Source organism: Macaca mulatta, chromosome 2, assembly GCF_049350105.2.
Source record: "Macaca mulatta isolate MMU2019108-1 chromosome 2, T2T-MMU8v2.0, whole genome shotgun sequence".
Taxonomy (NCBI): Eukaryota; Metazoa; Chordata; class Mammalia; order Primates; family Cercopithecidae; genus Macaca; species Macaca mulatta.
Window position 1 is genome coordinate 41,611,018 of NC_133407.1, and position 27,134 is coordinate 41,638,151.

At 41.4% G+C, this 27,134-nt stretch overlaps 1 protein-coding gene across 6 annotated transcripts; it reads left to right on the forward strand.

The window, feature by feature from the left end:
- The first annotated feature begins 2,206 nt into the window (after positions 1-2,206).
- Positions 2,207-27,134, forward strand: FAIM (Fas apoptotic inhibitory molecule). 6 transcript variants are annotated; one of them, XM_028843395.2, is made up of 7 exons: positions 2,568-2,654; positions 12,842-12,901; positions 14,520-14,652; positions 15,637-15,865; positions 22,839-22,888; positions 25,540-25,705; positions 26,687-27,134. In XM_028843395.2, the coding sequence occupies exons 2-6, from the start codon at positions 12,858-12,860 to the stop codon at positions 25,678-25,680; spliced, it is 597 nt and encodes a 198-aa protein (XP_028699228.1). In that variant the 5' UTR covers positions 2,568-2,654; positions 12,842-12,857; the 3' UTR covers positions 25,681-25,705; positions 26,687-27,134.

Consider the following 27,134-nt stretch of genomic DNA (forward strand, 5'->3'; position numbering starts at 1 on the left):
GACTCCATCTCAAAAAAAAAAAAAAAAAAAACTTAGACTGGGTAATTTATAAACAGCAGAATTGTATTGCTCACAGTTCTGGAGGCTGGGACATCCAAGATCAAGGCTCCAGCAGAGTCATAGTCCGCTGAGGGCTTGTTCTCTGCTTCAAACATGGTGTCTTCTCAGTGCATCCTCACATGGCAGAAAGGTCAAACAGGCTCCCTCAAGCCTCTTTCACAAGGGCACCAATTTCCCCCACAAAGGACTCATCCTTTTAATCTGAATGTGTTGGGGGTTAGGTTTCAACATATGAATTTCGGGGAGATACCAGCATTCAAGCCATAGCAGCCCCCAAATACGCTGGGCCCTCAAAACCCTCCAAAATCCCTTCACTTGTCTCTATTCTATGACTGGGCCCACTCTCCACAGGGACCACTCACTGCTCCTCACATGGCCCACTCAACAACTTTTCTCACTCTCTGTAGGCAATATTGTGTCCTCCCTAAATTGAAAATCAAGGCCACCTAAGACACTACCCAGGCCTGCTCTTCATTCATTCATTCATTTAATAAATATTTACCAGAGCTAATATGGGCCTGCGCGGTGCAGATGTGAGACATACAAGAATGAGAGCCAAGCGGCCGTGGTCTCTGCCTTCATGGATCTCAGTCTACTGTTAAGTTACACATTCAACAAAAATTACACAAATTATTGCACACCCTGAAAGGGGCTAGGAAGAAGAATCCCTGGTGCTGCAATCTTTGTGTTTTTTTTGTTTTTGTTTTTGTTTTGAGATGAAGTATCACTCTGTGGCTCAGGCTGCAGTACAGTGAGGTGATCTCAGCTCACTGCAACCTCTGCCTCCTGAGGTCAAGTCATTCTCCTGCCTCAGCCTCCTGTGTAGCTGGGATTACAGAAGCATGCCACCACGCCCGGCTAATTTTTGTATTTTTAGTAGAGATAGGGTTTCACTACATTGGCCAGGCTGCTCTCAAACTCCTGACCTCAGGCAATCCGCACACCCTGGCCTCCCAGAGTGCTGGGATTACAGGTGTGAGCCCCCGTGCCCAGCTGTTTTTTTTGTTTGTTTGTTTTGTTTTTTTGGTTTTTTTTTTTTTTTTGAGACAGTCTTGCTCTTCACCCAGGCTGTAGTGCAGTGGCGCAATCTCAGCTCACTGCAATCTCCACCTCCCAGGTTGAAGCAATTCTCCTGCCTCAGTCTCCCAAGTAGCTGGGACTACAGGCATGCACCACCACACCCCACTAAGTTTTGTATTTTTAGTAGAGATGGGGTTTTGCCATGCCTGCCTCAGCCTCCCAAAGTGCCAAAGTGCTGGGATTACAGGTGTGAGCCACTGAGCCCGGCTGGTTTGTGTGTGTGTGTGTGTGTTTTTTTTTTTTTTTTTAAATGAAACAGGGTCTCGCTCTGTTGCCCAGGCTGGAGTGTAATGGTGCAATCACAGCTCACTACAGCCTCTACCTCCCTTTGGGGCCCAAGCACTTCTCCCACCTCAGCATCCCAAGTAGCTGGGATTACAGGCCTGAGCTGCTAATTATTTTCTTTCTTTTTTTCTCATTCTCTCGCTCTCTTTTTCTTTTTCTTTCTTTTTTTTTTTTTTTTTTTTTTTTGCCATGTTGCCCGGGCTGGTCTTGAACTCCTGGACTCAAGCGATCCGCCACTCTGCCTCCCAAAATGCCATGATTACAGGTATGAGCCACCACACCCAGCAATGCTGCAAAGTCTCATAGGCCAGGATAGTATAACCTAAGAAATGATATATGAAGAACACTCACAACAGGGAAGAGGTGAGGAGTGTTCAGGCAGAGGGAAGAGCATTTGCAGATGCCCTAGGTGAGAAGAAACCTGCATCCTTTAAGGACCTAAATGAAGCCAAGCAGACAGGGGCTAGATCACACATGGGGGCTTCATGCCCACCTTAAGTAGTTTGGGTCTTTAAAAAAGGAATGAGACTCCATAAAGAGGTTTTAAGGAGCGAATGCCATAGCTGCCATGACCAGGTTTCCCTTCCCCATAGCTGCAGAGCAGGCACAGGGCTGGTTTAGCCCACCAGGTTGTGCCCAGCGCGGGGCCAGCGGCCGGCTCCTACCCACACTTGCGGGCGGGAAGACTGGACGCACTGCGGGACCTGGTGATGTCCTGGGTTGGGGCTGAGGAAGGCCTGTGTGCGGAGGGTGCGGCCTTCGGCTAAGGCAGAGGACCGGGGTTGGGTCCGTGGCGGCGGGAGGGGTGGCCTCCTGCACTGGGCGCCCCAGGGGACCTGAGGCGCGACAAACAGTCGGCGCGTTGGTACTCGCGCCCGCAGAGCTTTCAACCTCCGCGCCGGCTGCGCCTGTTTCTCTGCGAGGGAAGCAAGGCCACGCGGCCTACGTAGCCGAGTCGGAACCAACCGGTTGTTTGGTGAAACCTACCCCAGAGCCTCCCACGGCCCACAGCGCGCAGGTGAGGTAGCAGCCCGGGTGGGGTCGGGGTCGCGCCTGCGCCCGCCTGGACGCCTCGGGCCCGTCAGCTCCGCACCCTGGAAGCCCCTGCGCACAGCCCCCGGCATCCCCACGCCCTCGGCCCTGCTGCGCAGGCGGCGGCCATCTCTGGGCGGCGGCGGCGGCGGGAGGTGTCTGCGCGGTCGGTGAGACCCAGGCGGGTGAGGCGTTGGGTGAGTTCCGGACGCTTCCAGCCGGCCCGCCGGTGATCCCAGGCCTTGGGGCGGGACCCGGCTCCCGCTCACCGCGGGTAAAGGTAGAGGTGCGGCGGGGCGCGGGGCCAGACCGGGGCGGTGCGGGGGCGTCCCTGCCTGGCCGTCCCTGCCTGGCCAGGCCCTGCCCCGCGACCTGCCGCACCCGCCTCCGGCCTGTTCGCGAACTCTAAATATAATATTTGTCACTGTCGAAAAAAAGAACAGAAAGCAACAAGGAAGCAAGCAAAGCAGCCGTGCCCGTGTTCCCCAGAGACAAGCTGGGTTAACATGAAGATGTATTTTCTTCCAGACGGTTTTTCCTTGTAATATGAGCGGGGCTTATTTTTGCAGAACCTGCATCATAAAGTGCTGAAACACGCTCGCTCGCTCTCGCTCGCTCCCTCTCCTTTGAGACAGGATCTCGCCCTGTCGCCCAGGCTGGAATGATGCAGTGGCGCGATCTCGGCTCACTGCTGCAGCCTCAACCTTCGGCCTCATTGTCTTAATAATACATCACATGCATTTACCCGTATCTTTAAATGTTTTTCTGCGTCCTTTTTATTGGCCACACTAGACTGTACATTCCTGTGTGCCAGGTTGACTGCCTCATCTATCCCTGACTCCTGGCATGGCTTTGACTGGAATGTGATTTACTAAAGGTAGTTTCTCCCTGATTGTGAGCACCCAAGTGGTTTCCAGTTTTTAGTTATTGCAAAAAGTAATTAACTGAGCACCGTTGCATCTGGGATTTTGAGCATGATCATTTGTGTAGAATGAATCCCACAAGATTCGTTCTAAAACAAGATAGAATCTACAATCTCTACCACAAGGCTTCTGGTATAGATTGTGAAATGAATAACTTCAGAAAAGTTATTCTCATTTTTGTACCTCCAGTAAGTAGCATTTGGGAATACTTGGCTCGAGGAGCTTCCTGACTGACTTTACTGGAGACCCCCCTCACTTAATACGGGGCCGGGCCGGGTATGAAGATGTCAACACTTAAGTGTGACTTGCATTATTGGCTGGTCATACCTGGGGCTTTTGTTGAAAAGGGAACTATGAGCATCCTAGTAACTACTATCATCTGAGTAATTTTTACACTGACTTCAGTTTATCTTGAGCAAATCATTTCAGTCCCCAATAAGGATAAACCTAAGTTAAAGCAAAATTCAGGTAGGATTAGATGAACATGTTGGTGTTTAAGTCATGCTCTGAAACTTAGGTGTTGTGTTGCTAGGGAAGGGATTTTAAAAGATTGATGGGTAAGTATGAGATACTGAAAAAGCTTTCTTTGAAGTTTCAAGTGCTTGGCATCATCTCCATCAGTGAAAATAAGTGGAATATGGTTTTTCATCTTTTTTATTTACATTTTAATAACATTTGCAAAAATAGATGGATTTTTTTGTATTTATCATTTTCCAGTTTGGTCATAGAATCTTGAAAATTAAGTACATGCATAAGAGTTTAAAAACAACAGTGGATTAATTTCTTGCTCCCAAGTTTTATTTTTTTATTTTTCAGACAGTCTCCGTCTGTCGCCCAGGCTGGAGTGCAGTGGCACGATCTTGGCTCACTGCAACCTCCATGTCCCGAGTTCAAGAGATTCTTGTGCCTCAGCCTCTGGCGTAGCTGGGATTTACAGATGTGCGCCACCATGGCCGGCAAATTTTTCTATTTTTGCAGAGACAGGATTTCACCATTTTGTCCAGGCTGGTCTCGAACTATTGACCTCAAGTGATCTGACCTCCCAAAGTGCTGGGATTACAGGTGTGAGCCATCACGCCTGGCCACTTTTCTCCAAAGTTTTAAACCAAAGCCTTCTTTGGCAGAGCTAGGACCCTTCCCATTCTGTCCTATGCTGCTTCCCTTTATAAGGACACTCCCATTGTTGTACTATAATCATCTCTTGGTCTCTCCAGACTCCCCCACTCTGAGGTTAGTGTCCTGCCCAGAGCCTGGTACATAAGTACCCAATAACTGTTGGTATGCGGGATGAACTTAGAATATGCCATGTGTTTATTAAATCGAATTTGTAACTTGGAGATCTATGTGACAGATATTTCTGAGTGAAGTGGAAACTGGGGACAAAGACAGATGTTATCTTTTGGTTTCAGGTGTAATTGCATCCCAAGAGACACTACGGCTAGGACACCTGCTTTTCTTTCGTTCTTTTTTTTAATTAACAACTTTACTGAACTATAACTCACATACCATGTAATTCACCCATTTAAAGTATACGCTTCTTTTTTATATAAATAACTTTTTGAAGTGGTAAAATATATATAACGTAGATTTGCCATTTTAACAATTTTTTAGTGTACAATTCAGGGACATTAAGTACATTCACAGTATTGTGCGATCATTGTCACTGTTTGCCAAACTTTTCAATACCTTAAACAGAAACACAGTAACCATTAAGCAATAACTCCCTGCTATGGTTTGGATATTTGTCCTTACCAAATCTCATGTTGAAATTTGATCCCCAGTGTGGCAGTATTGGGAAGTGGGGCCTAATGGGAGGTGTTTGGGTCATGAGGGCAGATCCTTCATGAATACATGAATAATGCCCTCCTTTGGAGGTGAATGGGTTGTTGCTCTGTCAGTTCTCACTATAACTGTTTGATAAAAAGAGCCTGTACCTTCCCCCCCAACCCCCTCACCCTACCCCACCCCACCCCCATCTCTCTTGCTTTCTCTCTGGTCACGTACTCTCTACACTGCCAGCTCCCCTTTGCCTTCTGCCATGAGTAGAAGCAACTTGAGGCCCTCACCAAATGCAGATGCCCAATCTTGAGCTTCTCCAGACATGAGAATCATGAGCTAAATAAACCTTTTTTCTTTATAAATTATGCAACCTCGGGTATTCCTTTATAGCAACGCAAAAGAAACTGAGACTTCTCCTTATCCCTTCCCCTTTTCCCAGGGAACATCTAATCTGCTTTCTGCTTCTATGAATGTCCCTATTCTGAGTATTTTATGTAAGTGGAATCGTATTTGTCATTTTTTGTCTGACTGTTTCACTTAGCATAAAATTTTCATAGTTCATCCATGTTATAGCATATGTCAGAATATCACTCCTTATTTTGGCTGAATAAAAAGGAATATCCTTTGTATATGTATGCATTTTATCACTTCTCAGCCTTTTGGCTAAGATCAAGTGTATATACCACATTTTATTTATTCTTACGTTGACGGACAACTTGGGTTGTTTTCATCTTTTGGCTATTGGAAAATGCTACAATGAACAATAGTATACAGGTGTATGAGTGACTGATTTCAAAACTTTTGGGTGTATACCTAGCAGCAGAATTGCTAGGTCGTATAGTAATTCTCTGTTTAGGTTTTGAGGAACTGTCATATCATTTTGTATGACAGCTTCACCATTTTACAGTCCCACTAGCAATGTACAAGGATTCCAGTTTTTCCACATCCTTGCCAACACTCATTATTTTCTGTTTATCTTTAGTATAGCTATCCTAGTAGATGTGAAGTTGTATTTCATTGTGGTTTTGATTTGCATTTCTCTTGTGGTTAATGTTGTTTAGCATCTTTTCATATGCTTATTGACTATTTGTATGTCTTCTTTAGAATAATGTCTGTTGAAGTCCTTTGCCTTTTTTTTTTCTCCTGGAGATGGAGTTTTGCTCTTGTTGCCCAGGCTGGAGTGCAATGGCACGATCTTGGCTTACTGCAACCTCCGCCTCCCGGGTTCAAGTGATTCTCCTGCCTCAGCCTCCCGAGTAGCTAGCTGGGATTACAGGTGCCTGCCACCACGCCTGGCTAATTTTTTGTATTTTTAGTAGAAACGGGGTTTCACGATGTTAGCCAGGCTGGTCTTGAACTCCTGACCTCGGGTGATCCATCCGCCTCAGCCTCCCAAATTGCTGGGATTACAGGTGTGAGCCACTGTGCCCGGCCCCTCTGCCCATTTTTAAATGGGGTTGTCTTTTGTGTTTTTGAGCAGTAGAGTTCTTTATATATTCAGAATGTGAAACATCTATCAGATATATGATTTCCAAATATTTTCTCTCATCCTTGTCTTTTCACTTTCTAGATAATGTCCTTTGATGCACAGAAATTTTAGTTTGTTTTTGTTTTTTTGAGACAGGGTCTATTCTGTTGCCAAGAGTGGAGTACAGTGGTGCAATCACAGCTCACCTGCAGCCTTGACCTTTCAGGCTTAAGTGATCCTCCCACCTCAGCCTCCCGAGTAACTGGGACTACAGGCATGCACCACCATGCCTGGCTAGTTTTTAAATTTTTTTGTAGATATGGGGTCTCCCTGTGTTGCCCAGGCTGGTCTTGAACTCTTGGACTCAAGCAGTCCTCCCACCTTGGCCTCCCAAATTGTTGGGATTGCAGGTGTGAGCCACCACACCCAGTCAGTTTTAACTTTTGATGAAGTCCAGTTTATCTGTTTTTTCTTTTGCTGCTATCCTTTTGGTGTCCTATCTAAGAATCCATTGCCAAATCCAAGGTCATGAGGATTTACCTCTATGTTTTCTTCTAAGAGTTTTGTGGTTTTAGCTTTTATATTTAGATCATTGAGATAACTTTTGTATATGGTGTGAGATAGGTGAGGTTCAACTTAATTCTCTTGTGTATGAAAATCTAGTTTTCCCCATAACATCTGTTGAAGAGACTATTCTTTCCCCACCAGATAGAGTTGGCCCCCTTGTCAAAAATCACTTGGCCACAGATACGTGGATTTATTTCTGAACTCTCAAATTCTTTAAGGACAGAAACATTTTCTTCAGGCTGGGCATGGTGGCTCATGCCTGTAATCCCAGCACTTTGGGAGGCTGAATTGGGAGGATCGCTTGAGCTCAGGAGTTCGAGACCAGCCGGGGCAACATGGTGAAACCTCATCTTTACAAAAAATTACAAAATTAGCTGGGTGTTGTGGCACATGCCTATGGTCCCAGCTACTAAGGAGGCTGAGGTAGGGGGATTGTTTGAGCCCAGGAGGTCGAGGCTGCAGTGAATCAAGATCGCACCACTGCACTCCAGCCTGGATGACTAGAGTGAGACCCTATCTCAAAAAACAAAAAAAGAAGGATTTTCTTCAAATTTCTGACAGCGTCTAGTACAGTGTCTCTTGATAGCAGGCTCAAATAAATGTTGGAAAAAACTGAAAGCTGGACATTTATCATAAGAAAACTTTTGTTGTGAAGGTACATCTCCCCTTGAGAAAACAAATAGAGCATAGCTGCTGTAAATCATACAAACCCACAGAAAATTTTAAAAGACATGTACGACCGTGTGCGGTGACTGTAATCTCAGCATCTTGGGAGGCCAAGTCAGGTGGATTATTTGAGCCCACGAATTCAAGACCAGCCTGGGTAACATGGTGAAACCTCATATCTACAAAAAATACAAAAATGAGCCGGGTGTGGTGGTGTGTACCTGTAGTCCCAGCTACTTGGGAGGCTAAGATGGGAGGATCCTTTGGGCCTGGGAGGTTGAGGCCACAGTGAGCATTTAGTACACCATCGACTGCACTCCAGCCTGGGCAACAGAACAAGACCCTGTCTCAAAACAAAAACAAAAACATGTACAGATGCTTCTTGACTTGTGATGGGGTTATATCCCAGTAAACCCACTGCAAGTTTAAAATACTGTAAGTCGAAAATGCATTTAGTCCACCTAACCTATCAAACATCATATCTTAGTCTTGCCTACCTTGAGTGTGTTCAGAATACTTACCTTAGCCCACAGCTGGACAAAATCATCTAACACAAAGCCTATGTTACAATGAAGTGTTGGCTGTCTCATGTAACTTTTTGTACTGTGCTGAAAATGAATGGTTGTATGGGTACTCAAAGTATGGTTTCTACCAAACACGTATCTCTTCTGCACCATCTTAAAGTCAGAAGATCATTGAGTCAAATCGTTGTAAGCCGGGCACCATCTGTATGTGACTTTGGAGTGCTTTCAGAACATTTGGTGGGCATTTACGTATTTGTTGAATTAGTGAATTACATTTGCTCAGGCTGGTATTCCCATCCAGAGAATCACCAGTTATGGAGGAAGTAAGTTTACTTTTGTATAGGGATATTCTCAAAATGAAAAATCAGCTGATGGTCCAAAGTATCTTAAAGTCTGTTTAAGTAAACATTGATCTCTGTGCTTTAGTGCCTGTTGAGGTTTTAGAATAATTATTCGTATTTACTTCCTTTCAGACATCTAGCCTAAATCTCTATTTTATTTCATGTTTCCCTAAAGACTCACTAGTGGGCATATTTTTATGTGCATTTGATGAGTTGACTAGTGGTTTTTAATGATTTTCCCTGATATGAAGGGCCAAAAAACAGATGTCAGTCTATTAACCTGTTGCATTTGTGGCTATTAAGAGTGTTTTCTATGTGTGCTCTCCAGTTTTTGAGCCAGAAGAGCAATTTCAATTAAATTTTAAAGTGGTGAGATTGGAATGGAATGTATAAAGTGACAGAGGTCATAAGACTAGTGAAACTGCTGGAATAGGAGATAGGAGAGAAGCCCAAAAGCAGGAGGCAGAGTTGATTTTGGACATTTTTCTTAAACATTAGATGGGATTTGTTGATGGGAATTACTGTTTGCGGTAAGATCATTTGAAAAGTTTTCTTTACTCCATGTGCATTATTGGCACCCTCTACAGCTTTGTTAGAAAGTTGGATAGGTAATAAGAACCCAGGACTGGCAGTGGAGATGGCACTTGGAGGGATGTGTGTTACTGATTTCCCCATAATGAAGGAAAGAGGCTAGACCAGGTGATTTTATTGTTCTTTGTTTTCCAGTGCTGAAAATTGTATGACTCTCTCATATTTTGGTTAAGGCTGTGTATAAGATAATGGTCACTTTAATCCTTGCATAGAAAGCAGTTTTTAAAGTTAATCTCTGCCTTTTAAAATTGTACAAAATTTGAAGTATTGCAGCTTTTTATAAGCTGAATATACTTTTAATGTTCCAAAGAATAATGTCTTTTGTTTGTTTTGTTGTTGTTGTTGTTTTGCTTTTGGAACAGCGTCTTGCTCTGTTGGCCAGGCTAGAGTGTGGTGGCATGGTCATGGCTGACTGCAGTCTCAAACTCCTGGAATCAAGCGATCCTCTCGCCTCAGCCTCCTGAGTAGCTGGGACTACAGGCACATGCCACCACGCCCAGCTAATTTTTTTTGGTTTCACTGTGTTGACCAGGCTGGTCTCGAGTTCCTGGCTTCAAATGATTCTCCTGTCTCAGCCTCCCAAAGTGCTGGAATTACAGGGCTAAACCATCATGCACACTCCAAGGAGTAATTTTAAAAACATTTTATAATTATTAACCATTTATAAAAAGATATTTTTAGTGTTTTGCTTAAAATAATGGATAGCATGAACAAGAAAATTGAAATATTATTAACTTTGTATTAAAGCAGCATTTTTCTTATTTAGTCAGAGAAAGGCAAAGAGAGTAACAGAATTTTATATTGATTTGTAACTTTAAGAAGAAACATAATTTTGATATATAGTTATATAAGTAGAATTAGAATGCTTCAAATTTGCTAGATAATTGCTTCAGTACTTACTTTTATCTTTGTTTATAATTCTCTTCTATCAGGTGTACTTTTAATTATTGGAGAATGAAAAATTGCTATATTTTAGGTAGTCCTTCAATAATTGTTGAATGCCTGGATGATTGTTCATAAGTTTAGAGAAGAAAAAATGTTTTAATGTGATCATGATTTCTAATCTTTCTTATAATTGGTGGTATTGCCTTTTATACTTCTCCATGAAAAGGTATTATAATTAAGATGTTGTATCTTAGTGTGATTTAGTAGTATTTGGAATTCCTTATAATAGAAAACAGAGCAATTATTTTAGGTTTGAATGCCTACATTACTGAACTTTCTGGAGTCTCTGAAAATTGTAGAGCAAAATTTGAATAACACCCCTAAATACATTCTGATTTACAAAGGATGCCTTATTGAAGTTTATATTATGCTGTTTGGCTTATTTTATTTATATTATATGTATGTATAATATTTATATATTATATGTATATATTATATAATGTATATATACTACATATAATATGTATATAAATATACATATTATTTATATGTACTCCAGCTTGGGCAACAGAGTGAGATCCTGTCTCAAAACAGATACGTATATCTATATATATCTCTATCTATCTATCTGTATCTATCTGTCTGTTTATCTATCTATATCTGTCACACAGGCTGGAGTACCTATAATTATACTGTCTTATCTATCTATAATATAGATATATAATATCTATCTATATAAAATATATATATATGATTTGAGACAGGGTCTCATTCTGTCACCCAGGCTGGAGTACATATAATTACATTGTGTATGTATATATGTGTGTGTGTGTATATATATGTGTATATATAGTATCTATCTATATTATATTATATATAATATATAGTATATATAGTAAATATATGTTATATATAGCATATATATAGAGATATCTGTTTTGAGACAGGGTCTCACTCTGTCATCCAGGCTGGAGTGTAGTGGCATGATCACCAGAGCCTCTAACTCCTAGGCTCAAGCGATCCTCCCACCTTAGCCTCCCCAGTAGCTGGGACTACAGGTGCATGCCACCATGCCTGGCTGGCTTATTATATTGCTGTGCATTCTTTTTGTTCTTATTGTTGAAGGATACCCTCTGGTTTCGTAGGGGATAATCCTTAAGAGTAGAAAAATTCACAAATTTGTGTGGTGCTAATTTTTAAAAAGAGGGATTTATTTTAGGTACAAATATTTACCTAGTTTTTATTCTAAAATCCTTAGCTTTTCTGGCCCATTGGATTGCTTTTATGAGTGCTAATGTCTTCTTTAATATCTTTTTGGCTGGGCGTATGGTGGTTCATGCCTGTAATCCCAGCGCTTTGGGAGGCTGAGACGGGTGGATCTCTTGAGACCAGGAGTTCGAGACCAGCCTAACCAACATGGCAAAACCCCATCTCTACTAAAAATACAAAAAAATAGCCAGATGTGGTGGCATGTACCTGTAGTCCCAGCTACTCAACAGGCTGAAACATGAGAACTGCTTGAACCCAGGAGGCAAAAGTTGCAGTGAGCCGAGATCATGCCACTGCACTCCAGCCTGGGAGACAGAGTGAGGCTCTGTCTCAAAAACAAACAAAAAACTTTTTAATAATTTGTGACTTCTGGCTGTTTCCAGCCAGAGAGGGTTAGCAATCTCCTATTTTTAACCAGGAGAGAGCATTCTTGAGCATCTATAGGAAACAGGCGCTAATTAAGGAAAGGGCTAAACTAGGGTAGATCTTGGAAGCAAAACATAGTTGAATTTAGGGTACTTTGGCAGGAGTGAAACTGTGAATCCCAAATCTTCAAATGTGAGGGTTTCCTATGTGAGAGTTTCCTATGCATGTGAATTTGTGTGCATTTCTGATTTTAGTACAGCTTAATTAACACTGCGGCCCAGTTACTGTTTAGTTCATTGCATAGTACTGGACTCTAGTTCTGGGTTGGATAGTGCCAGTTGCATGAGCCAGCCACATAACTTTTGTCGATTCATCATTGGCACTAGTAAATTAAATGGGCTTAAGTAGGGGGATCAATTAAGTTTGCTCTTTGAAAGCAGACCAGCATATCCCTGTCTGCTTCTTGCAAACTCATCAGTTCTTTGAAGTTATCTAAACAAAGATTTTAAAAATTATGTTCCACCATAGTGTAGCCTTCTAAAATAAAGATTACATTTTAAATTAGTTACCACTTTAACACTGATGCTCCCAGAAGATGCATTGTGTTTATCCTGGAGTTTGATGTATTCCCTGACTCATAGCCTTGGGGCTTCTTGTGCTTCAATTTGAGAAGCATAGGACCCAGAGGATCTCTTAGGTCTCTTGCAGCTCTGATGTGCAATAAATGAGAGTTTGTTCTTTAGTTTTGATAAAGTATACCTTTAAGAAATTATAAATCCATAACAGGGAGAAATATGACTGATTTGCATGATGTAACATCTTTCTCTGAAAAGTAAAGATTGCAGTTCTATTTTATGTGAAAGCTGTTTCATCGGAAACTCCATGTAATTTAATAAATGGATTGCAAAATTAGAAAAACCCTTTGTAGATGTCATCATTGTTGCTTTCAGTCTCTCTTTGCTGCAATTCTGCTTTTTTCTTTCCTGGCTGCTAATTGGATTAAAGACTGTTTTTGCCAACCATGGCATCTGGAGATGACAGTCCTATCTTTGAAGATGATGAAAGGTAAATGTCTTATATTGCAGTAAACTAGCCTTTGACATTTTCAAGATTGTTATCATTCAAAAGAGTGATTTATCCAAGCTACTCTGTTAAGAATACATTCTGTAAAATTTCAGAATACATGGTTCTACTTTTAAATGATTTAGAGCAGGAGTAGTAAATACCTGGCGTGGGGGTAGCCTCCAGTAACATGGCATCCATTTCGGTAGAGCCTTGTTATGAGATCTCCTCTTTTCTCTCAGCGCAGAGTTCTTGGCAACTACTTCAAAATGATATAAAATCCATTTACCATCTTCAATTTAGAGCATACAAAGGGGATTAAGGTGAACAAAGAGGAAGATGTAGTTAAGAGAACAGGCTTTGGAGCCAGAATCCTAGGTTTAAATCCTGCCTCTGCCACTTAATGTCATTGTAACCTTAGGTAAACCCTTAGCCTCTCTGAGCCTCATCTGTAAAATAAGGATACTAACAGTAGCCATCTCATGGTGATTCTGCGAGTTAACATATTTAAAGCTCTTAGAACAGTGACTGGCACATAGTAATACTTAATAGCTGTTAGCTATGATCATTATTGCTGTAATAAATGATACTTCTGTCAAAGCTAAAAAGATACACCAGTATCAAAATATTAATTAGATATTATGTATGTATTATATCATTCACACTCAAAAATATATGTTTAAGTATATGCCAGAAATTTCCGACAAACCACAATCCTTTATTTACTTCTTATTTTTGAGACAGTCTCAGTCTTTCACCTGGGCTGAAACATGGTGGTGCAATCATGGCTCACTGCAGCCTCAACCTCCTGGTCTCAGATGACTCTCTTGCCTCAGCATCCCAAGTAGCTGGGACTCCAGGCATTAGCCATCCTGTGTGACTAATATTTTTGTAGAGACAGGGTTTCACCATGTTGCCCAGGCTGGTCTGGAACTCCTGGGCTCAAGTAATCTGCCCACCTTGGTTTCCCAAAGTGTGAGATTACAGGCATGAGCCCCTCACCCAGCCCAAAGTCCTTTATTTTTTTAAATAAGGTTTCCTGTAATAATGCCAAGAATATTTTTCATAACATATTAAAATTATTTTTCTTTATTATAGGACATTTCTTCCATGACTTTTTTCTGTCTCAGTATAATAAATTAGAAACTTTTTGTTAAAACAAATCCCTAGTATTAGTTTAAGTATGGGAGGTTTGGAGAGTTCTTGTTTTAGAGTGATTAGACCTGAAAAGGAGAATAAAATTAAATACCATGGTTTTTAAATGGGAGCTGGTGGGGGAAGAGTAAAGACTTTTTACTGGCCTTTCCATGCACTGTACTGTAGCCTAACCTAAAATACTAACCAGGATAAACTGATGCTTTCTTAATCCTATTAATATTCAGGTAGCTTTTTTTAGAAGTAATCGGACTATGTACCCATATATAGTAGTTGTATCTTAAAGGAAGAGTGAATAAGAAGGAGAAAATAGTTACATGTACTGTGAGTAGAATTTCTTAGGTACTGTCACTTTAATATTTTGACATTTTAGAGGTTTTAATCTAATATTTTCATCTTGGAAGGATTAATTGGTTATTTAATTAGTATTTAGGCCCTGTATAATTGCTTTATTTTATTCCTTTAGCCCTCCTTACAGTCTAGAAAAAATGACAGACCTCGTAGCTGTCTGGGATGTTGCTTTAAGTGACGGAGTCCACAAGATTGAATTTGAACATGGGACTACATCAGGCAAACGAGTAGTATATGTAGATGGAAAGGTAGGAAGAAAATATGTTACTTTGTAAAATATGATGTATAGAGAAGCTTGATTTTGTTAAAGTAGCATCTTCATATGTGAATTTGGGGTTTTTTTTTCTTATAGTCATGTTTTTGATCTGTATCATTTTGCTGTGTAAATAGTTATAGAATTCATGGAATATAGCATGTAATATTTTTTATTTATTTATTTTTATTTTATTTTATTTTATTTTTGAGACGGAGTCTCGCTCTGTCACCCAGGCTGGAGTGCAGTGGCCGGATCTCCGCTCACTGCAAGCTCTGCCTCCCGGGTTGGCGCCATTCTCCTGCCTCAGCCTCCCGAGTAGCTGGGACTACAGGCGCCTGCCACCTCACCCGGCTAGTTTTTTTGTATTTTTTAGTAGAGATGGGGTTTCACCGTGTTAGCCAGGATGGTCTCGATCTCCTGACCTCGTGATCCGCCCACCTCGGCCTCCCAAAGTGCTGGGATTACAGGCTTGAGCCACCGCGCCCGGCCAACATGTAATATTTAAAGTGCTTTTATTTTCTAAAACCTTGGCGTCATAAATTAATAAAATTATATCCTTTTTTTTTTTTTTTTTTTTTTTTGAGATGGAGTCTCGCTCTGTCACCCAGGCTGGAGTGCAGTGCTGTGGTCTCGGCTCACTGCAAGCTCCACCTCCTGGGTTTAAGTGATTCTCCTGCCTCAGCCTCCCAAGTAGCTGGGATTACAGGCACCTGCCACCACACCAGGCTAATTTTTTGTATTTTTAGTCGAGACGGGGTTTCACTGTGTTGGCCAGGCTGGTCTCAAACGCCTGACCTCGTGATCCGCCCGCCTCAGCCTCCCAAAGCTTGCTGGGATTACAGGCATGAGCCACCATGCCTGGCAATAAAATTTTGTCTAAATGGCATTGCCTTTGTTCACTCTACGTTATTTCTAAAATTAAATATTAATTTTTCTTCCGTTTGACTGTTTAAAATTTTTCTATTTTATTATGTAGGAAGAGATAAGGAAAGATTGGATGTTCAAATTAGTGGGCAGAGAAACATTCTGTGTTGGAGCTGCGAAGACAAAAGCGACCATAAATATAGATGCTATCAGTGGTTTTGCTTATGAATATACTCTGGAAATTAATGGGAAGAGTCTTAAGAAGTATATGGAGAACAGATCAAAAACCACCAATACTTGGGTATTACACATGGATGGTGAGAACTTTAGAATTGTTTTGGGTAAGTTAGTGCTGTTTCTGCATAACTTATTTTTTTATAATGTCTGTTTAATTCCTGTAACTATTCAGACCTTCTATGGAGGTTTGAAAAGGAGAGGGAGTGTAAGTGCAGGTGTATTTCATTTGTTTAAAAACATTTTAAAAAATCTTTTTGTTTCCCATCTGCTTGGGATTGTCTACCAAGTGTGTATATTGTCCAGCAGGTGTATTTCTAATGTGTCCTGTGTAAATGAAGCATTCATTTAATCCACCATTTTATATGTAAGCTATCTTAAGCCAGGTTTTATGGTGATGGATTTGAGGATTATAAGTTTAGGTTTTAAAAAAATGTAATATTGCCAGGCGCGATGACTCATGCTTGTAATCCCAGCACTTTGGTAGGCCAAGGCGGGAGGATCACCTGAGGTCAGGAGTTGAGACCAGCCTGGTCAACATGGTGAAACCCCCTCTCTACTAAAAATACAAAAATTAGCTGGACATAGTGGCACATGCCTGTAATCCCAGCTACTTAGGAGGCTGAGGCAAGGGAATCACTTGAATCCAGGAGGTGGAGGTTGCAGTGAGCGAGATTGTGCCACTGCATTCCAGTCTGGGTGACAAAGAAAGACTCTGTCTCAAAAAAAAAAAAAGTAATATTGGTGCAGGTTTTGATATTATTTGGTATTTCTCTTTATAAATATATCTTAAAGACAGTTGGAAATTTAGGATTTATCAGTAAGAAAGCAATATTTTCCTAGATAACAATAGGCTTAGTACTGCATCAGATAAAACTTATCAAAGTTTAGGACTTTTTGAAGAGTTTTGTTTGTTTGTTTTTCTAGGCTTTCCTGTTTGGGTTTCTCTTTTCTTATGGAAAGTAGATATATATCTTTTCTTTACCCATATTCCTATGTCTGTTAGCAGTTTTACTCATGTTCTCTATTGCTTGGAATTCTTTTCATTCTTTGATGTTTTTGAGACAGGGTCTCGCTTTGTCGCCCAGGCTGGAATGCATTGGTGTGCATGAACATGGCTCAACTTTGTCTTCCTGGGCTCAGGTGATCCTCCAGCCTCAGCCTCCCGAGTAGCTGGGACCACAGGTCCACATCACCATGCCAGGCTAACTTTAAAAAAAATTTTTGTAGAGACAGGATCTCACCATGTTGCCCAGGCTGATCTTGAGCTCCTGGGCTCAAGTGATCCTCCTGCCTCAGCCTCCAAAAGTACTGGGATTACAGGTATAAGCAGCTGTGACTACCCTTCTTTTCATTCTTAACAACAATATTGGGAGTCTGTTGGCTTCCTGTTCTAAATATCCAAGTCTGCTGCTTCATAGCCACCCTAGACTTTCTTTCATGGAACTCTTTTGTTCTTCTAGTTATTGAACCCCTTAACTCCTGCTTTCATCTTTGTTTACTGGAATATATCCTTAGGTAATCTCCTGATAAAGGGTGTCTAAGAAATAAACATAACTTTGATCCTAATGCTAAATTGATAGTTTTGTTCAGTACAGAGTTTTAATTTCAAACTAATTTTCTCTCAGAATTTTTGAAACCCTTATTCCAATAGCTTTTATTCTCTGTTGTTTGAAATGAGAAGTTTTGTGCCAATCTGAATCTCATTTTTTTCTTTCCAGAAGGTTTTGGGAGCTCATCTTATCCCTTATATTTCCAAATTTCATAGTGATATATTTAGGAATATAGTTACTCAATCTGCAATAAAGTTTTAGAACCACTGGATCTCATTAATAATGGAAATTTTAGTTTTTAAAAGGATTATGATTAGTGTCAACACTCTTGAACATATGGGACTTTAACAGATGATGAAACCAGGCCTTTAGTTAATTTTAGGTACTTAATCAGCTCCTTCGCCAACTTGTAATACAATTGATATTAACTTTTCCTGGGAGAAATGGAAGAGACTACCTAAGCTATGCCTAGCATACAGTTAGTTCTCTTTTAAACGCCCAGGGGCCTGCTTATCTACTTGTGAATTATCTCCGGTCTTTCAAAAAATCTATTTTTCTCCTTTTACTCCTTGTCTGCCTTTACTCTTCCCTATCCATTTGCAATCCCTCATGAGCCTGGAAATGAGACAGAGTTCAGCCCAGACTTGTCCCTTTTGCTGTTTGGAAGGGACAAGGGACCAGGGTCGTTTACTGAGGTAAAGGCAAAATTCCCTATGTTATTGATATTGCTTGCACCTCTACTTCCAAGATCCATCAAACTGTGGACTATGCTGACTACAGCCTACATTTTACAGATTACTTATGAAGAATGCAGGCTCCCGGATCAGACCTGTGCGATGGACAAATTACTTAACCTCTGAGCCTTGGTTTCCTCATCTGTAAAATGGGGATAATACGGCGGCTCATGCCTGTAATCCCAGCACTTTGGGAGGCCGAGGCGGGTGGATCACAAGGTCAGGAGATCGAGACCATCCTGGCTAACATGGTGAAACCCCGTCTCTACTAAAAATACAAAAAAATTAGCCGGGCGCAGTGGTGGGCACCTATAGTCCCAGTTACTCGGGAGGCTGAGACAGGAGAATGGCGTGAGCCCAGGAGGCAGAGCTTGCAGTGAGCAGAGATCACACCACTGCACTCCAGCCTGGGCGACAGAGCGAGACTCCGTCTCAAAAAAAACCAAAAAAACAAAAAAAAATGGGGATAATAATGGTAACTCCTTCACAGAGTTGTGGTATGAGCGAAGCTTAATTGATTTAGTACATGTAAAGTACTTAGCAGTGGTTCTCACATTGTGAATTCTTTAAAAATATTATTTGTCAGCCAGGTACAGTGGGTCACACCTGTAATCCCAGCACTTTAGGAGGCTGAAGTGGGAGGATCACTTGAGCCCAGGAGTTCGAGACCAGCCTGGGCAACATAGGGAGACCTCATCTCTGCAAAATATTTACATATTTGCTGAGTCACGTAGCACATGCCTGTAGTCCCAGGTACTTGGGAGGCTGAGGTGAGAGGATCACTTGAGCCCAGGGATTCAAGGTTGCAGTGAGCTAAATTGCACCACTGCATTCCAGCTTGGATGACAGAGTGAAACTCTGCCTCAAAATTAATAATGATTTGGCTGGGCATGGTAGCTCACACCTGTAATCCCAGCACTTTGGGAGGCCAAGGCAGGTGGATCACTTGAGGTCAGGAGTTTGAGACCAGCCTGACCAACATGGTGAAACTCCGTCTCTACTAAAAATACAAAAATTAGCTGGGCATGGTGGTGGACACCTGTAACCCCAGCTACTTGGGAGGCTGAGGCAGGAGTATTGCTTGAGCCTGGGAGGCGGAAGTTGCAGTGAGCCGAGATCGCGCCACTGCACGCCAGCCTAGGTGATCAAGCAAGACTCTGTCTCAAAAATAATAATAATAATTAATTTAAAATATTATTTGTGGTTATTATTACTACTCATGGGCAAAGAATGGGCTTATCTAGGGTCTCCTGGTAAAAGTCACTTACATATATTATGTGGCAAGTTTCAAATGATAGTATTATATGACTTTCTAAATTTTATATTGAGAAATTAGAGCAAGGCCACGAAAAAGCTTTGAATAACAAAATATTATGATTTACTGAGGTCATATTATGTGCCAGATACTATACTAGGCACTTTATATAAATTATTCCTAACCCTTATAACAACCTGTGGGAAAAGTGGTATCTTCATTTGCCCCTGAGGAAATGGAAGCTCAGAGTAGTGGTGACTTGCCAAAGGGTACTGCTAGTAAAAAGTGATGCTGAGACCTGACCTCAAAGATCATGTGCATTCTTTTTCACCACCCCAAAAATGTGAGGCATATAAGGGCAATGAAAACAGAGTTGGTTAGCATTCTTAGCTCTGGTAGTCTCCACACCACTGAATATCATGGGAGGAAAATAAAACTGGCAGGGGGAAAGTACGTATGAAACTTCATGTTGAAAGGAAATTCTCTTTCTGTTCTGAAAAGTTTCACTTTTCTGGTAGCATTTACAGAACATAACCTGCTCAGGACTCACCTGGGAAGTCCCTAGCTATTGTTCTTGTGGCTGAGGGAATCTGCAGGCAGGTAAAGAGGAGATGCTTCAAGACGAACATGCAGCAGCACCTCCCATGAATCACTGAATCCACCTCTGAGTCATGATAGATTTGACATTTTATCAGCCAGATATATCCTTTTATTAACATATCATTTTGAATAGGTTACATACTCAAGATTCAGAAATCAAAATGCTCTTAAAAGACACAGTGAAAAGTCTTGCTTCCATCCCTGTTCCCATCTGCCATTTTCCCCCAAGATAACCATTTTTAGTGTCACTCTAGTGTTTCTTTATTCAGATTCAAGCAAATACACATATTATCTCTTATCACATAAAAGCATCTTGCTTTATTCACTTAGTACATTCTGAAGATCCTTTTATATCAGAACCTAAAGAACTTTTTCATGCTTTTTTGTAGCTACAGAGTAAATTTCAATAGTAAATATTTAGCTCATTCCCAACTGATGAACGCTTGAGCTGTTTCTAATCTTTTGCTGTTAAAAGCAATGCTGCATGAATAGCTTTGTTTGCATGCCTCTTGGAATACAGGACACATAGTATATTAGTACACATTTCTGGAAGTAGGAAAGTAGGACTTCTTCTGGGTCAAAGAATAATTGTATTTGTCATTTTAATTGATTTCTGCCCATTTGCCTTCTATAGTACTTTTACCATTTTGTACCCCCATTAACTATTTTCCCCCAGGTTCTCCAGCAGAACATGTTGCCAAACTTTTGGATTTTTTGGCATTCTGCTAGGAGAAGAAATGGTATTTCAGGGTTGTTTTTATTTGTCTTTTTCAAAAGTGAGGTTGAGCATCTTAGGTTTAAGTTTCTTTTGTGTTTCCTTTCTCATGATGCCTGTTCATGCCCTTTGCCCTATTTTCTTTTGGTTGTTGGTCTTTTTCTCCTTCATTTCTCACAGTCTTCACATTAGTAAGTTTAGTCCTTTGTTCGTGCCATGAGTTTGAAATATTTTTCCAAGTTTGTCATTTATTGCATAACTTGGCTAATGTGTGTGCATTTTTCTTCAGTTGTGCTGTGGCTTTTTTACTTTTTTTTTTTTTTTTTTTTTTGAGACAGGGTCTCACTCTGTTGCCTAGTCTGGTGTGGAGTGCAGTGGTGCAATGTTGGCTCACTGCAACCTCCACCTCCCGGGTTCAAGCAATTCTCCTGCCTCAGCCTCCCGAGTAGCTGGGATTACAGGCGCCCACCACTATGCCCAGCTAATTGTTTGTATTTTTAGTAGAGACAGGGTTTCACCATGTTGGCCAGACTGGTCTCGAACTCCTGACCTCGTGATTTGCCCGCCTCGGCCTCCCAGAGTGCTGGGATTACAGGCATGAGCCACTGAGCCCGGCCTTTTCTTTACTTTTATGTAGTCAAATTTAATACATTTACTTTCAGGGCTTCTGGATTAGTAGTGTTCTTCAGAGGCATGCTAATACGCTAGTGTAGAAACTCTGAGTACCTGCACATGTTCAGTAAGTACAGCAAGTAAAATACGAGTTTCCACCACCATCGTGGTTTATCATAGCACTGTGCACACTGATCATGTCTTGGGACAAGTTGAGTTTACCTGCAGCTGTGACTGTAGTGACTTTCTACTAAGGCTGCCACTGAGGTGACCCCTGCCCATATCTCCTGGACCCCTCTGGCTTTCTCTTTTTCCATCTAGCGCACCTCACAGGCTTTTCTCCCATCTCTAAGTGAGGCTCCCATCTCAAGGTGTGGGGAGGGAAAGAACCCCCTTTAGACTGTGCTCCTGGAGCAGATGGCCAGGTAGTCAGACCCTGGACTGGTGCCTCAAACCTGACCCCCGGACTCCTTGTGCACATACAGGCCACACTTCCTTCTCTTCTTCGCTATAATACCCAAAGCTCATCTTCCGGCTTCTTGACTAGTGCAGTCTTCTCTCCTGATACTCCCAGGACACTAACGTTCGCAAGGGGCTCTGGGGACTCCCCCACCCTAAGGTGAGCTATGGCAAGTTAACTGATGCGTTTAAGTGTGTCGGGGCAGCATTTTGTTCCATATTGTTCCTTAGTGTGCAGTCCACCAGCTATACCTATTTTTTACTTGTAATCCAGTAATTTTTCTCTAAAGTGAAACCACTCTGAAAAGAAATAGACATTATTGTACTACCTAGTAAGAAGCTGGACTAGATTTCTAAAGTGGACTTGCTGTCTATCCTGTATAAACCCCGTGGCAGCTGCTTTCGGTGGTCCCTCTGTGCCATTATCCAGTTGGGTGAGTGTGGGAGGCAGGGGAGTCATCTGGTCAGTACTGAAGGACATTTTGTGTGGAAAGGTCCCTGCTCACAATCATCTGTATGCATCCTTCTTTTTTGTTTGTTTGTTTGAGACCGAGTCTTGCTCTGTCACCCAGGCTGGAGTGCAGTGGTGTGATCTTGGCTCACTGCAAGCTCCGCCTCCCAGGTTCACGCCATTCTCCTGCCTCTCAGCCTCCCAAGTAGCTGGGACTACAGGCGCCCGCCACCATGCCTAGCTAATTTTTTGTATTTTTAGTAGAGACAAGGTTTCACCATGTTAGCCAGGATGGTCTTGATCTCCTGACCTCGTGATCCGCCCGCCTCAGCCTCCCAAAGTGCTGGGATTACAGGCATGAGCCACCACACCCGGCCTGTATGCATCCTCCTTTAAAGATGGTCCTTTTGGATTTATTTTGTTTCATAAGGCTTCATCAATTTGTATTAGGACCATAACTTTCTCTTAAAAGATTGTTTTGTTTCATTATAGTTTTATGAACAAAGAACAAACACAGCTTCTTCAAATTTTAGGAGAGTCTCCAAGCCATGAAAGCCATGAAAAAGTATTGGGTTTTGGAATATTAATGGAGTTTTAGAGATCTGGTATATCAATCCTTTCCTAAAGTAATAAATAGGAAAAGTTAGCTTTATCTTTAATTCACAGAATTATAACTTAAAGTTTTTATGCTACTTTTACAGAAAAAGACACTATGGACGTATGGTGCAATGGTAAAAAACTGGAGACAGCAGTAAGTTGACTATTTGATGACTCTAAGTGCCATGTATCTAAGTTACCATTGAATTGTTGCTGCATTTCCTAATTATAGAGATTTTATAATGAACCAAGGCCCTGTTGATAAAAACAAAAAAGGGATTAAGTACTCCTGACTCCAGATTCTGAAAACCTTTGCCAGACAGTGCCTGGTGCCATGAGTTTGGAAACAACTTATGTTCTTAGCTGACACCAACTTCGTACTCTCCCTTTCCTGTCCTGGACCAGGCTCTAGCATAGCAAGTAAAATACCAGTAAAATACCTAGCAAGTAAAATACCTAAAAAGAGCCCCTAGTTAAAATTATATCCCCAAAGGTTGGTGTCCTCTTGTGTTTATCCATTTGAAGTGGTGCGTTACGTATCACTGCTTCTCAAACTTGCATGCATAGAAATTGCCTGGGATCTCGTTAAAATGCTAATTCTAACATTTCCCTGGGTGCTGCTAGTGCTGCTGGTCCACAGAACACACTTTAGGAATGCTTTATACCATACACTCAAGCAGAGCGTTCTTTTCTGAAAGCGAGATTTTTGTAAAATGACTGATACGGTATCAGATGACGCGAAGGTAGACGAACAGGAAAGGGCACTCTCACAAAGCCCAGAGGACGAGTGGAATTTTAGACCAGCAGTGCCGATGCAGGGAGAAAGAGGCTACCCCAGTCACTGTGGCCAGGCACACTGAAATCCCCATCTAGACTCCAGTGTGTTTGGCTTTTGCTATCAGGTGCTTGGATTACTGTGGCTGTGGATGGGATGAATGTAGGAGTGAATTTCAAGGAGGAATGAAACAGTAGTAGTGCGCACAGGGGAGAGAGTGGGAAACAAAGTGTGGGACTAGGAGCTGAAATCACTGGGTGGTAAGCCCCATGTCTTATGGGATCTGCGGGCCAAGCAGGGAGTGCTGTCGCTGCGACCCACTTTCATGCTGGCTCCAGATGTGAACATCAGGGCTAGAGATAATGGGAAGCTGTCTTCTCTGGTCACATTTTGCATGTTGTAGTTGCTTTTATCTCATTTGTATAGTATAGGTATAAGACAGTGAGAAAAGGTGCTGTTGGTAGTTGGAGGAAAGGAGGTCTGGGATTAATTTATTCATAAGACCACCTAGAACCTACTTGGTCTGATAGCTGTTTCTGAGGAGGTGACAAAGCCAGAAATCAAAAATTACAAAGATGAAGCCACACGTGGTAGCACAGGTCTGTAGTGGCCTCCTACTTGGGAGGCTGAAGTGAGAGGAACCCCTGAGTCTAGGAGTTTTAGGCCAGCCTGAGCAACGTAGTGAGACCCCATCTCTAAAATAATTAATCAATAAATTGAAATTTAAAAGTCACAAAGATGAATGCTTTTCTGTTTCTGAGTCCTGAAGAATTTAATTTGGGCTCACTCAAAATTGAGTGCTTGAGCTGCTCTCTGGGCTAAATCTGCTGATAGAGACTTCTTTTATGCAGAGAGGCTTGGAGAGTGCTTCAGTATTTTATGGCCCCCTTTGGAAAAACTCCAGTTACCACTAACATAGATCAGATACCTACTCTGTGCCCAATGCCATACCTGGTGGTTCTTCCTGTTCTTTTTTTCCTAGCCTGGAATTCTCTAGATAGAGAATCAGCACTTTTGAATCTCATTTCCTCTCACACTCGAGAAATTCTCCAGTGCACATGTAAAGAGAACGCTGTTTTATGGTATTAAGAGTGTGGTTGTACTGGTCGAGGTGACTCATGCATGTAATCCCAGCACTTTGGGAGGCCGAGGCGGGCAGATTGCTTGAACCTAGGAGTTTGAGACTAGTCTGGGTGACATGGCGAAACCCCTCTCTACTAAAAATACAAAAATTAGTAGAGCATGGTGGCGCATGCCTGTAGTCCCAGCTACTCAGGAGGCTGAGGTGGAAGAATTACCTGATTCCAGGGAGGTTGGGGCTGCAGTGAGCCAAGGTTGCACCACAGCACTCCAGCCTCGGTAACAGAATGCGAGACCCTGTCTCAAAAAAAAAAAAAAAAAAAAAAATGCAATTGTAACTTTGGGAGGCCGAGATGGGAGGATCACTTGAGGCCAGGAGCTCATGACCACCCTGGGCAGCATGACAAGACTGTATCTCTACACAAAACTTTTTTTTTAAAGTTAGCTGTGTATGTTGGTGTGTGCCTGGTCCCTGCTGCTCAGGAGGCTGAGGCAGGAGGATTGCTGGAGCCCAGGAGTTCAAGGCTGCAATGAACTACAATTGTACCCCTGTACTCCAGCCTGGGTGGCAAGAGCAAGACCCTGTCACACACACACACAAAGAATGTTGTTGTGGTTGTAAAAAGGTGAAAATAATATTCATCCACATATCTTTGTTTTGTAGTAATTAACAGGAAACCACATGTGTTTGGAAAATAGCTCTTTATAACACAGTTGCTTTCTCATTGTAACTACAACCTAGTTTGCAGGGCAGTTTGGGCAGCTCCATATCTGGGCAGCCTTCCCCAGTACTGTATGTACACACAACAAACTCATCCTGTTGCCTGTGAGTTACAGCTGATTTTCTCCTTTTTATCTCAAAGCATCGTGCCAAAATTATATATTTGTCCAATTGCCAAGAAGCTGGTTATATAGATTATATTACCTAACCCTTGCCCTTTCCTCTGAAGTCTTTTTTTCAAGGCTCAATATTAAAAATGGGGACAGGAACACACTGCACCCAAGGACGTGCTTGTGGTATTCAGCACACCTCCCATAAGGAGCCACTGGCCACATCCTTCCCAGAGCTGGGAAAAGGCTTCTCTCCCTGAGGCGTCCTGTGCCTTCTTCGGCTTGGTATTGTTAACTGGGGGGCCTTGTTCTGTCTACTTTGGCTGCCAGGAAGCTCATAGCCAGGGTTGAAATCTGATTTTCTGTTTCTTTGCTTTCTAGCATAAATCATTTCTTATCCTCTAAGCCTCTTCTTCCTTCCTTCCTTCTCTGTGCTAATCTTTTTACTCTAGATCACTGCTACCCAATCACAGTACCATATGAGGCACAGATATGACCTTCATGTGTAATTTTAACTTACCTAGTATCCACATTTGAAAACATTTTAGATGAAGTTAATTTTAATACTATATTTAATTTAAATCAATATATCAAAAATATTATTTAACATGTAATCAGTATGAAAAGTTATTTTATATATTTTTTGTTTCATACTAGGTGTTTCAAATCTAGTGTCTATTTTATATTTAAACAGCGTATCTATTTTCAGACTAGTCAATTTCAAGTGCCCAATAGCCACATGTGGCCAGTGGCTACTGTATTGAACAGAACAGGTATAGATTTAGTGGTGTTTGGTTTTGTTGTCTGTATATTTTATTGTAAGCCACCTTATACCCAGAGGAATCAGATTTTCAGAGTGGCTAAGAACACTATCCCTGGCTGGATGCCGTGGCTCACACCTGTAATCCCAGCACTTTGGGAGGCTGAGGCAGGTAGATCACTTGAGGCATTTATAAATAACTAATAAATGTCATGTTTATCATTTTTATTTTTGAAAACATATGTTATAGACACATAGCCATGAGGTTTATTTTCCTCCCCCAAGAATTTAAGATTCTTAAGGATTGTAGGGGTTATAAAAAGGAAACTTTCAATTCATGACAGAAATGTAAAAGCATCTAAGTACAAGCTTTAGACTTTGTTTTTCAAAGCTTATTGTTTAATACATTATTTTATTGTACTACTAGTACTTTTAGATGGTATTAATGCTCTAGACAAAGAGAAATGTTTGTGCACCACTAATTCCTTCTTCTTTTGTTGATCCAGGGTGAGTTTGTAGATGATGGGACTGAAACTCACTTCAGTCTCGGGAACCACGACTGTTACATAAAGGCTGTCAGTAGTGGGAAGCGGAAAGAAGGGATTATTCATACTCTCATTGTGGATAATAGAGAAATCCCAGAGATTGCAAGTTAATGAATCTTAATCTTAAGAAGTAAAGATCAGGACTTTTTAATTACTGTGGTAATTAAATTGTTCAGTATGTACTTATCAGTACATTTAGTCTGCAATGTTTTTATTTTTTAAAAAGTTACATGAAACTGTAACATTCCAAGGGTCAGGAAAAAAACCAATTATGTATAGTCATAAAAATTACAATGTATGATGCAAATAATGTAAAATGTTTTAAAGACAAATGGAAAATAAGATATGGACCAAAGTCACTAATGTTTTACAACAGTAACCTTTACTATAATAAATACTGTAAACAAAA

Bases quoted from the DNA above. Each gene is read 5' to 3' on its own strand.
- FAIM (XM_015132019.3), top strand. From the start codon at position 12,858: ATGGCATCTGGAGATGACAGTCCTATCTTTGAAGATGATGAAAG. The intron at 12,902-14,519 runs GTAAATGTCTTA...TTATTCCTTTAG, and splicing joins ATCTTTGAAGATGATGAAAG to CCCTCCTTACAGTCTAGAAA. The intron at 22,889-26,686 runs GTAAGTTGACTA...TTGTTGATCCAG, and splicing joins GTAAAAAACTGGAGACAGCA to GGTGAGTTTGTAGATGATGG.